Source organism: Selaginella moellendorffii, unplaced genomic scaffold (assembly GCF_000143415.4).
Source record: "Selaginella moellendorffii unplaced genomic scaffold, v1.0 SELMOscaffold_6, whole genome shotgun sequence".
Classification (NCBI taxonomy): Eukaryota; Viridiplantae; Streptophyta; class Lycopodiopsida; order Selaginellales; family Selaginellaceae; genus Selaginella; species Selaginella moellendorffii.
In genome coordinates, this window is record NW_003314267.1 from 524,976 (window position 1) to 535,948 (window position 10,973).

Sequence of the window (10,973 nt, forward strand, 5' to 3'; positions counted from 1 at the left end):
GCAAGAGCCAGGCAGCAGGAAGGCAGGCAGGCATTTGCATTGCAAACAGCAGAGTGTTGTTTCTCTCGTCGCGCCGGAATTCTTTTCTCCAGTGGAATAAAACGAGTTCGTCAAAATTCCAAAAACTCCGCCACCTTTTTCCTTAAGCCTCAAGAAAACATGCGTTTCGTTAGGACGGCATGGAATCGTGGGATTCACTGGCGATGCCCGATCCGATCACTGCTCCTGTCCAGAGGCCACCGTGTGTGTGAGATCATCCTGGATGCGGACACCAGTCCATTCCCCACATTAAAGCTGTAGAAATACCAAAAAAGAAAACACAAACTATTTTCTAGATAAGCCCTCCTGCTTGTGCAGACAGAGACATGAAAGGTTTTGGGAGACAGACAACAGCAAAACTTCAGTCAATCCAAATCATCACTGATTCTTATGAGAACCTCTAATTGTTTTGGTGAAAGGAGGAGAGAACAACCCAGATTGCTCATGCTTGCTTGCTTGATGGTGGTTTGCATCACACTCGTATGATTTGTAGCTAATTGTTCCATCATGTGAAGAGTGGTGTTCATGCAACTACAACACAAGCTGCCCTGCCCTGCCAGCCAAAAGAAGGGAGGGGCCACTTCCACTCCCTAAATTTTTCCTTCTGTTGTATTTGTTTCTGACATATGAAATAAATGCACTGAGGTGGCAGTGCTGTCATTAATCCCAAGACCTGGCTTGTGTCAGGCAGGCAGGCCACTAACGTTGAAAAGAAAACAAAAAAGAGTCATATGCCAGTTTTGGCTATCAAATGTAGCCCTAGGCCACCTTTTAAACCTAAACCTTGTCATCAATCAAAACTAATCAATCAAGACATGACCTTTGCAGGGGCCCAAACAGTATCGTTAACTAGAATTTTCTGCCAATCTAAAGTTAAAACATGCACTGGTGAACATGCAATATCACTCCAAAGCTTTGGTTGGGACCAATCAACCAAGCCAGTGTAAAGAAGACCAAGGGGGCCCGCAAATGACACACAAGAGGCCCCACTCCCACTGGGCTCCCACTTAGCTTGTTGAGATTTTGCTACAAATGACAACTCAACACACACACTCAATAGAGGAGAAATTCAATGCTTGGGACCCGGAAACATTACCAAAAACTAAGTCCAAAACTAGCAAAGCAAAATTACATGTACACAAAAGGATCTCTTTTAAAAAAAGAGAGAGAAGAACTTCTGCAGTACTCACAACTCGCACCTCCCCGCTAGATCCCCGCAAAAATCCATTCGTACTTAAGCAGCTCATGACGGTAGCGATCACATTTCTTTCCGTAATCCAGCGTGCCAATCTCGTACGTTTTCTGTTTCGTGATCTTTTTTTTTTTTTCTCTCCCGGCCAGCCATGTGCATTTCCATGTGCAGGATGGACCCTCGACCATCTTTCACAGTTCTTCAGCCTTTCACAGTGCTCTCCCTCCCAATCATCGCGTCCATGCGGGTCCAGGCCCCAGTACAAAAGTAAGAAGAAAAAAAAAAAAAACTCTGCTAATCGTGCCTGTGCCTGTGGTGTCCCTGTTGGAGACTGTCAATTCCCTGCTTTGCTTGCTTTCCCTGTTTGCTTGCTTGCTTTCCTCTCCACCAGTGTCGTTAACTCGGCCTCAATCCCATTCAATCCAATCCCCTCGATCCAGTGTCGAGACAAGACCCCCAACTTCCGTACTAGAGATCTTCCAGCTCGCGCAACGAGTGAGTAATCACGCAACCCCCACTTGATACCTTTCTCGCGTCCTTATCATAAACCAGCTTGCAGCAGGCCCACTGGCTTGTTTCTCCTCTTCTCTTTATTTTTTTTCCTGTTCTCTCCTTTGTTTTGTTTCTGTCCGCCCTTCAACTCCGCTGGCGATCCCCCGAGATCTCAGTTCCATCTCTGTAATAGCATTCTCCCGACTTGTCTCATGCAAAGGCTGCCACGCCATGTCCAATCCAGGGGTGTCGTAAAGAGCCCCCACCTTCCGCAACTGGATCACCTGTCAGCCTGGCCGAAATAGTTCCCTGCTATCGTAATTATGATGTTGAGCATCTCAAGCTCTCGCTCTCCACGGAAGTTCCTCGAGGCCCTGATGAGAGCGCACTTCCTTAGTAGTTCCCGGACAGCGGCACTCGTGTCCAGGTCCAGGGGCTCGTCCACCACCGCCGAAAGAGCGTAGAGCCATAACGCACGCTCCTCCGCCAAGTTCTCCAGGTCGTCGAGCCACGAGATGTGATGGCGCAAGAGAGTTGCACGGGACACCTCGTCCATGCTGAGGAGAGTACTCAGAGACGGCAGCTGGCCGGTATGCTCTTGTTCGTAATCGCTAGTCTCCCCGTTATCGTTGTCCGAGCTTCTGCTTTCAGTCCCGAAGCAGTAAACTCTCCAGGCATCTCTGTCCCTGAAGTGCGGGAGTTTTTTCTGACAGCAGGCCTCACCGGAAGGAATGTCCGACAGCAGTTTCTAAAACAAGCAAACACTTTAGAAACATCAAAAAGGAAAAAGCGTGGATAGAAGTGTTTTTACCAGCCGTAGTTTGGAGAAGTCCGAAACAAACTCGGCTTCCCAGCTCCTTAATGGCAGTAACTCCGGGTCACAGTGTGCAATCGGAGGAATATCTGGCATGTACGCTGTTTGTTCGCAGCAAAGCTTACTTGCAGACACAGCCGCCACCTTAACCCGCTCACACCGTGCCTCCTCCCACCTTTCAGCAAGAATAGTTCCAAACAATGAGGAAAAACACGAGAAGAGAGACACTAGATGCGTACCTCACACGACGCAAAAACTCGAAGCCGTCTTGAGGAGGTCCCGAGTCGAAATCCGGCTCCCCTTCCACGTATAATGCTGGCTTTCGGAGGCCTTCACCTTCGCTGCTATCAGAGTAATACTCCACTTCCTCCAGGTTCACGTCATCCTCACTTTTCTCAGCTGCGGCAAAAGAAAAGTAAGTGAAAAACTAGACAGGGATAAAGATCATCGAGAACTTTACCTGATTGCAAGGTGTGGCTATACCTCCAATCGAAGTGCTCCTGATCGTTGTGAGTGAAGATACTATCAAGCTCCAAAGCTACATCGCCAAGTGCTTCGCAAATTTGCAGCCATTTCTCGCAAGATCGCTCGTCGGAGAACCTCAGCTTCAAGAGCTCGCCTCTCCGGTACCTGACCACCGGTCGAGAAGCGCAAGCGGGAGATAGAGCCGCCTTTGCACTGGCCAAGAAACCATTCACCTGCCTGGATTCGCTAGCCGCTACGTCACCTGGATCATCGCGAACGGTGCCGCCGCCGCCGCCAGAGAGGAGATCATCGCCTCCACGAGCTGTCTCGTCCATCGGAAAACCCTAAACCCTAAAAAATGCGCTACCTTAAGAAGAGAGCTTCCTGTGCCTGATCTTTAGCTTCCCGGATGGCTCCTCCCGGAAGAAGGAGACCTCGTCTCCACAGGCGAGATTGTAGCGCTTCACGTACTGGATCCATCCCTTGCTAAACACGTACGTCTTGCTGCTTCCCCAGTACTTGAAGTTGAATGCCCACTGCTCGGATTCGTGATCGTGGAAGAAGAGCACCGTCTCGTTGGGATCGGGGATGGAGGAATCCGGATTGCCGGGCTTGGCCGCCTCGCTGAGCTTGGGGAAACACTCGCGCGCGTGCCTCTTGTGGATGACCAGGCGATTGAGCTTGTTGACATCGCTGTTCGTCAGGAGCTTGGAGAACAGGAAGTTATCCGCGCTTCTTTCGTGATTAGACGCGCCGGGATCGCTGAAACTATTGTGCGCGATGGCCTCCTTCTTCCCGGGATCCCTTTCCTGGCTGAAAACACTGTGCGCGATCGACGTCCCGGAGCTCGTGGAGCTGCTCGCCTGTAGACTAGGAGGCGCTAGCAGCAGCCTCAAATCGATGCCGTCGCCGCCATCGCCCCGATCGCCTGCAATCTTTGCGCGCTTGCCGTGCGTAGCCGAGCGGGCAAAGAAATCGATTGCCCCGCTGCTGATGGTGCGATCGTCGTCGTCGTCGTCGCTGGAGGCGGCGCCGCGGGGCGGTTGAGAGCTGGAAGACGATTCACTCGTCATACCTCCGGGCAGCGAAATGACTAAATGGAATGAAGAAATGTATTTTTGCTCTTTAAGAAAAAGCCAGTGCAAAAAGCCATGTATGGCGGGGCATTCCTGGTGAATATTCCCGGGTCAAAGCTATTTGGGCAGATATTTTTAGAAAGTATCTTAAGTCTGATGTAGTTTGATACTTTGCTAGCCACCTTTTTCTTGAACCGGTTTGTCGGGAGGCCTGCGTTATGGCTTCATGAGCTAGTGACGAGCGTCGACAGTCACAGGTCTTGGCTTGCTTCTGGTGCTGTCCAAGGGAAAACCTCTGAAGAGCGTGTGGAATGTAGGCTGTGTGAGTATGAAGGGCATGCCTAAGTGACGACCAAATATTTGTGAAGTTTGCGGGCCTTGCAAAGTCTAGGGACGTGCCATACCACAGGTGAGTATGTTTACAGCACTGCTCAAGACCATCACGTCACGACCGTTGTGAGGTGTTGAGGGTGGAGAGGAACAATTGAACCTTCTTTCAAGCCTAGATTGCTCTTTTTCATGAGGATTTCAGCAAGGATTGATCACCATGGAGCATTATACTGTGTTTTGAATAGCTGTCTATCTTTGGTGAATGTGGTAGTTCTAAGCTCTCTCTCTCTCTCTCTTCATTCTCATTCAATCCCTTGCAAATACTAAGCCACTTGTGGCCAGTGAAACTAGCTAAAACAATTTTTTATTACAAATATATTAAATTGCAGTAAGTGGTAGTAAAAATGAGCTACAAATACTACAGGTAGTAATGTGGCACGTGTTAACAGTCATTGAGCATGGACACTCTGGTCTTGCTTGTGCCAAAGAAGAGTGATGACATGCTGGTAATGGGGACACTGGTAGAGGACATAGAATATGTCCTCCACCTGTTCCAAAGAGTAGTGTGTTGTTCTTATGTGATGTAAGATTTACAATATCTCCCTTGGGGCGCAGACTATACTTGAGCTCATGAGTTGAAGAGTTGAGCTCACGAGTTGAGCTCAATTTTCAATTGTAATTTAGTACAAACATTATAAATTTTAAAATCTTAAGGTTTTGGCAAACCTAATAATTTAATAACTCTCTATATATTATATAGATAAAAATGTTCTAAAGAACACTTTTTGTTCTAATAATTTAAATATTTACTACATGCAATGATAGGGACATTTGTTAAAACATAAAATAAAATGTTTGCAAAAAGAGTATTCTTGTCACTTCTTTAAATTTGTACTCTATGCTTTCTTTCTAGTAAATGTCAGGTTTTTCAGAATTAAAAAATTATTAAATTTGAAATAAGATTCTATGTAAAGCTATATAACCGTTTGAAAGGAAAAAAAACATAACCGTTGATGTAAGCTTATTGCATATAAAAGAAAGACTTGGTTCTTTGTAGAATACATTCTTGAGGGGTTTGTCATAACATACTGTCTAGAATTTATAGATCTTCATTCACACTCTCATTCGAAAAAAGAGAAATTAACACAAATGTCTATCGGTTCTAGTGTTGGTAATTTTAACTCTCACAATCTTTCTTCCCAGGGTTCAAGGGCTAGGAGATACAATAACTATCCCATTGCACAGCATAACCAAATCACACAAGAGAATGAAAGAGAGGATAGTGAGGATAGTGATTATGAATTGGAGATAAATGCAATGACAGAGGGTGCAACAAATTGGGTGAAAAAGAATGCCCTCTTACTTGTTTTAGAAAAGTGCAACTCTTCCACTTTCAAGAAGTGCCCCATATGTTTTCTAGCATCTGGTGGAAACAATGGCAATGATCAGTATGATGGTATATATGCTTTTGCAACACATTGCAACATCACGCACCTGAAAGACTACCATGAAATCTTTTTTGAGATGGTAAAGATAGAAATGGAGACACATGAGTACTATGGGCAGTATTGCAAAAAAAACACTCAGAAGTATATAAAATGAAAAGTGAAATGAAAAAGCACATTTTTATTAATTATATAAAGTTGATAGAGAATAAATATCGATAGTGTTGGAGAAATCTAATTAGCTCCAAAAGTTTTCTGCAACTTAGCAATAGTAAAGCTTGCTTGGTGTATATGAATATCCACTTTAGGATCCTGGTGCAAGATGTTAATGAAGATGTAGTACATATGCTTGCAAGGAGCATATGCCTTCCCATGTTCCTTGCACTTCGTAAAGTCTGGACATGTGCAAGAAGGAAAGTCGTGAATGGCAATTGTGTACTCTCCACCTTCTGTTTTGACTATGTACTCCTTTGCAAGCGTAGTGATGTACTTCGTGGAGAAAATCTCACACTCAAGTGTTTGAGCCAAGTTTATTTTACCTTGCTTCTCCTTGGAGATGGTACCAATAAATTTAACTGCCTTACCTTTTCGTGTTGGCCTCCTGTGCATCTCTGTAGGAATAGTCCTGCTTTTGTCACTCATATCTCCAACTCTCCTCTCAAGATTAAAACCAGATTTCTCAAGGTTTTCAATCTCATCCGAGGTGAGTGCGACCCTATTAGCAACCGGCCATTCTTTAGGTACTGCATCAAGTTTAGTCACTATAGTATCTTTAAGCTGCTTCGTATGGTTGGCGTCGGTGTTGCAACAATATAGCCAACACCATCTTGAAAATCCTGCTTGCTTTCATTCCCCATAGAAACATGGGGCTGGAATAGAAGCAGATTTTTCACCACGAATCTAGGCCCAACACTTGCCCCTCAGAAGCATCCCCACACACCTTACATTTGATTTTGCTGGCACGTGTCGGATTGCCTATTGCTTCGGCTCCACGCTATGGTAAGCAATTTCAACCTGTTGCGATGCACTCTCTTCATCAGCCACTTGAGGTGGCTCGGTCCGAGAGCGGTGTCTTGAAGCAGAATGGTACTTGACATTAGGCCTGTGAGAGCTTTTTGCTCCAAGGTCCGTACCAACATCTTCCCCAGCAAAGGAAAAACGACGCTTTGAGCGGACAGTCTTCATATCACCAATAGAAGCTCGGGGAGTGTACTCCATAGATATGCCACGGACCACTTCCTCAACTGCAGTTGCCACTGTTCGAGCGGGTGGAGTTAATTTTCTCTTCATCCTATCATGTAACATTTCAACAGAAGGCCTTGTTCCCATGTATCTTCCTTCCTCGAATGCTAGTGCTTTTAAAGATTGCTCTATAGCACGTATCAAATCTGATAGACAAGCTTCGTATAGACTCATCTTCCCTTTCCCTGCCTCAGAGGAACGCCAACTCCAATGCTTACTTTCAGAGAGATTCACAGTTGGGGTGTATGCGAGGTTCTTAAGTGGTTGATCTTAATGGAAAAGGCAATATTAAGAGGTAATAAAAGGAGAAGAAAAAATATAAACCAACCTGAAAAGAGTGATGTCCCTACTAGAACATCCTAATTTCCCACCATCCTAACCATGACTCAAGTTGTGGTAGGCAACTTACGTCTATATAGCCATCTTCATGCCACCACATTCGGATTTCATTTGTTTTTGCCTCATGCTCTTCTTCAGAAGGTGCAACCTGCCATTGTTTGCACAACTCCTTAAATATTGATTGAAACTCTGGCTTGATAAGATGGCAGTGTTGGTTTAGGCTTTGAGCCCAATGGAACTCACAAGTCCTCTCACGACCTTCCAATGGTTGACCATTCCCAAAAACTGCTCAGATACCATTCCAGTTTGCACCAGCCCCATCTGCCATGAAACCACGAAAGTTTGCAGGCTTACCAATCCGCTTTAGGACAATATCAGAGAGGGACTTCCAAAATATTTCCTGTGCTGTCTGGTCTTGTACTTTAAACTCTACTGTTGCAATTGTTAAGTTATAACGTAGCTTATGAAAACATAAATATTATAACAATTTCAATATAATGAGAATAAAAATTACCTTGGATCATACACATGAGCTCCCGTGGTTGTCCAACCGGATACATGCTCCATATGGTCAAAATGTACCTATGCATTTGCAAGGTCACTAGACCCAAACATGTCCATTCGGGAGACAAGATCTATGCCAGAGGTAGGGCTCATGGTAGACATTTTGAAGACAAAGGGGCGCTCTTGCTTATTCATAACTTGGTCTGGAAACAAACTTCCATGGATGAACTCGTATGGATAAGTCCGTTTCAATTCAAAGATGGAGTCAATTTTTGATTGCAACTTCCCCTCTCGAGATTCACACATCCAAGATTTTATCCTAAATAATATAATGTAAGAAAAAATTATTATTATAATGTATGAAAAATAACGAATGTACCTCCTTAGGCTAGTAGTAGGTTGTACTCTTCGTAGTAAGTCCCACAAGCTAGCCTCATTTAGTTGAGTCTTTTGGCAACTTAGATTGAGTAAGGTATTTGCGATAAAATCCTTAAGGACAGTCTTCTAAACATGCTTCGGAGTTGCAGATGAGTTTCTCATAGTCTCTTCTTGTACAGCATCTTTGAAACGGTTGAGAGAACTCCTTTGTATCCCTTCCTACATTGGATGCATATGTGTGCCAACATGCACTGCAGCTCTTCCAGCCACTTCATCCCGTGGAAGAAAGTAGTACATCTTGGCCTTGCAGATAGCACAACATAGAGGAGCATTTTTGCAGAATCGACATTTGGATTCAACAGCAATAGTGTCACAGGCTAGAGGATTGACTGCAGACCCTTCGAAAAATATAGAGTTTCTAGAGCGGTCTCGATTGCATGCTTCATCCACACAATCTAAATGCCCGCAACAATGAACTATAGACACTGTGCCTTCAAAATGTTGGAAGTGTGTGATCTTGATCTTGCATCAATTGTGGACATCCTACTTGGTTTCCATCCCCTTCTGTTTGGAACTTGTGCTGCTGACAAGAGGTGGTAGCTCGAAGAAAATGTTGCCGTTGTAGGAGGATGGAAGCTCACTCACAAGCCTATACAAAAACAAATGCACGTTGATTGAGAAGTGTGAAAACTGAAAAGCATTGCTAACGGCTTTGAATATTGTTGAAGTTAGAGCTAAAGTTGGAGCTAGACCTAGTGAATTTGGCACCGACACTAGCATGACATCTCCACTTGAACTAGAAGAGGACAAGAGGATAACGACTGACTCTTGCTTCACATTCACTTTGGCTGGAGCGCATTTTGGCATTTTGACTGGAGATCCAAACACTCGAATCTCCTTTAATTTGGAATTTTGTAAATCCCATTGTTGTCCACCCTCGCCCATACTAGAAAGAAGAAACTCCAAGTATGCAACTATATTAGTGTTGTTGCGAATCACAGCCTCTAAAGAAATAGAGCCAAGATGAAGATCAAAACACTGACATAAAAAATTTCAGAAACAATACTCTAAGAGAATGAAAGAGGTGGGTGATCTCGAAAATGAAGAAGAAACCTCTCCATCCTTCTTAATAAGTTTTGGAGTTCTCTCTCTTTATGCTACTTGTAAAAATCTATAGTGAAACATAATTGAAATTTAAATAGAGTAATAAGAAGACAATGTACAAAATGAATTTAAATTCTATAGAAAATTTAATATGTGTAAGTGTGACAATATTAATATTACTGTCATCTATTATGATGTTTGATGCATGTATACACATAGATCCAAGGAAAGATTTTCAGCACGTGAAGTTTGATAGTTAATAATGATACCAGTAATGACATTCTGCTATAACGTGTCAAACCAAGAGATCCAATCTAACTATCAGCACATTTGATATATCAAGTTGTCAGATTTTAAGTGGTAGATGATAATAAATCTTGTCAAATCTTATTCTTCAATGATAGATTTGATTCGTAGTACAACTCAAGTTTTATCCATAATTGTGAACACTGCTCAATGACATTTAAAGCATGTGCCTATTGTTTAGGATCTAATACAACACAAAATAAATTTCTGGATGAGGATTCATCCATTCATAGATGGATATAGTACAACATATTTTAATATGCCTTATTTATACTCTTTAAAGTTCTTGTAACGATCCAAAATATGTACAAAATATTGATGAGAATGCATCCTTTCTAGATAATTTGTAAAATATAATATCATATCTCTAATAACAGAAACATTGATAGGTGCTAGTTATACCATTATTAAAATATACAAAATAAAGAAGAATAATTTACATATAATAATAATGATAAGATAAAATAAGATCAAAGATATTATGATGGTTGAGATTTAGGTTATTCGGAATGAACGGCCAGGATTAGAGATTGGTTAGGGTTAGGGCAGCTGTCAGGATTAGGGTTAGGGTAGCTGCCAAGATTAGGTTACTGTTCACACCGTGAGTGGAGCGCACGAGAGATCAAGAGATTGAGCGTGAATGAGATCGAGGGATTGAGCGCGAAGGAGATCGAGCGATTGAGCGCGCAAGAGATCGAGAGATTGAGATTGAGAGATTGAGCGCATGAGCGGGAGAGATTGAGCGCGCGAGTGGGAGAGTTTGAGCTCGCGAGCCAGAGAGATTTAGCGCGCAAGCAGGAGAGATTGAGTGCGCGAGCAGGAGAGATTGAGTGCGTGAGCAGGAGAGATTGAGTGCGCGAGCGGGAGAGATTGAGCACACAAGAAATCCAGCACGATCAAGAAATCGAAGGAGGAAAGATGCCACCAAGGGTGAGTTTCGATTTGATTGCTTCCACTTCCATTTTTTGATTCCATTGCTTCCCTTTTATTTTCTTGATTGCTTCTTTGTTGCCCAAGGTGGCTGGCCCGAACTCGATCTTGGGCAGTTTTGCTCACGAAGGTTATTAAAAACCTCGGCCCCTCGGCAAGCAAAACTGCCCGAGGTTGAGCTTGGGCCGGGCACCTTAGGCAGTTTTGCTTGCCTAGGGGCAGAGGTTATTTGAATAAACTTGGCCCCTCGGCAAGCAAAACTGCCCGAGGTCGAGCTCGGGCCAGGCACCTCGGCAGTTATGCTGCAAGAAGAAGTG

The 10,973-nt window shown here is 43.8% G+C and overlaps 1 protein-coding gene across 1 annotated transcript; it reads right to left on the minus strand.

The window, feature by feature from the left end:
* Positions 1 to 1,098: 1,098 nt before the first annotated feature.
* Positions 1,099 to 3,337, minus strand: LOC9634005 (gem-associated protein 2). Its single transcript, XM_024670401.1, has 4 exons — positions 2,998 to 3,337; positions 2,777 to 2,936; positions 2,535 to 2,712; positions 1,099 to 2,471 (listed from the first exon to the last, which is right to left on the minus strand). The coding sequence occupies exons 1-4, from the start codon at positions 3,335 to 3,337 to the stop codon at positions 2,004 to 2,006; spliced, it is 1,146 nt and encodes a 381-aa protein (XP_024526169.1). The 3' UTR covers positions 1,099 to 2,003.
* Between the last annotated feature and the right edge of the window lie 7,636 nt (positions 3,338 to 10,973).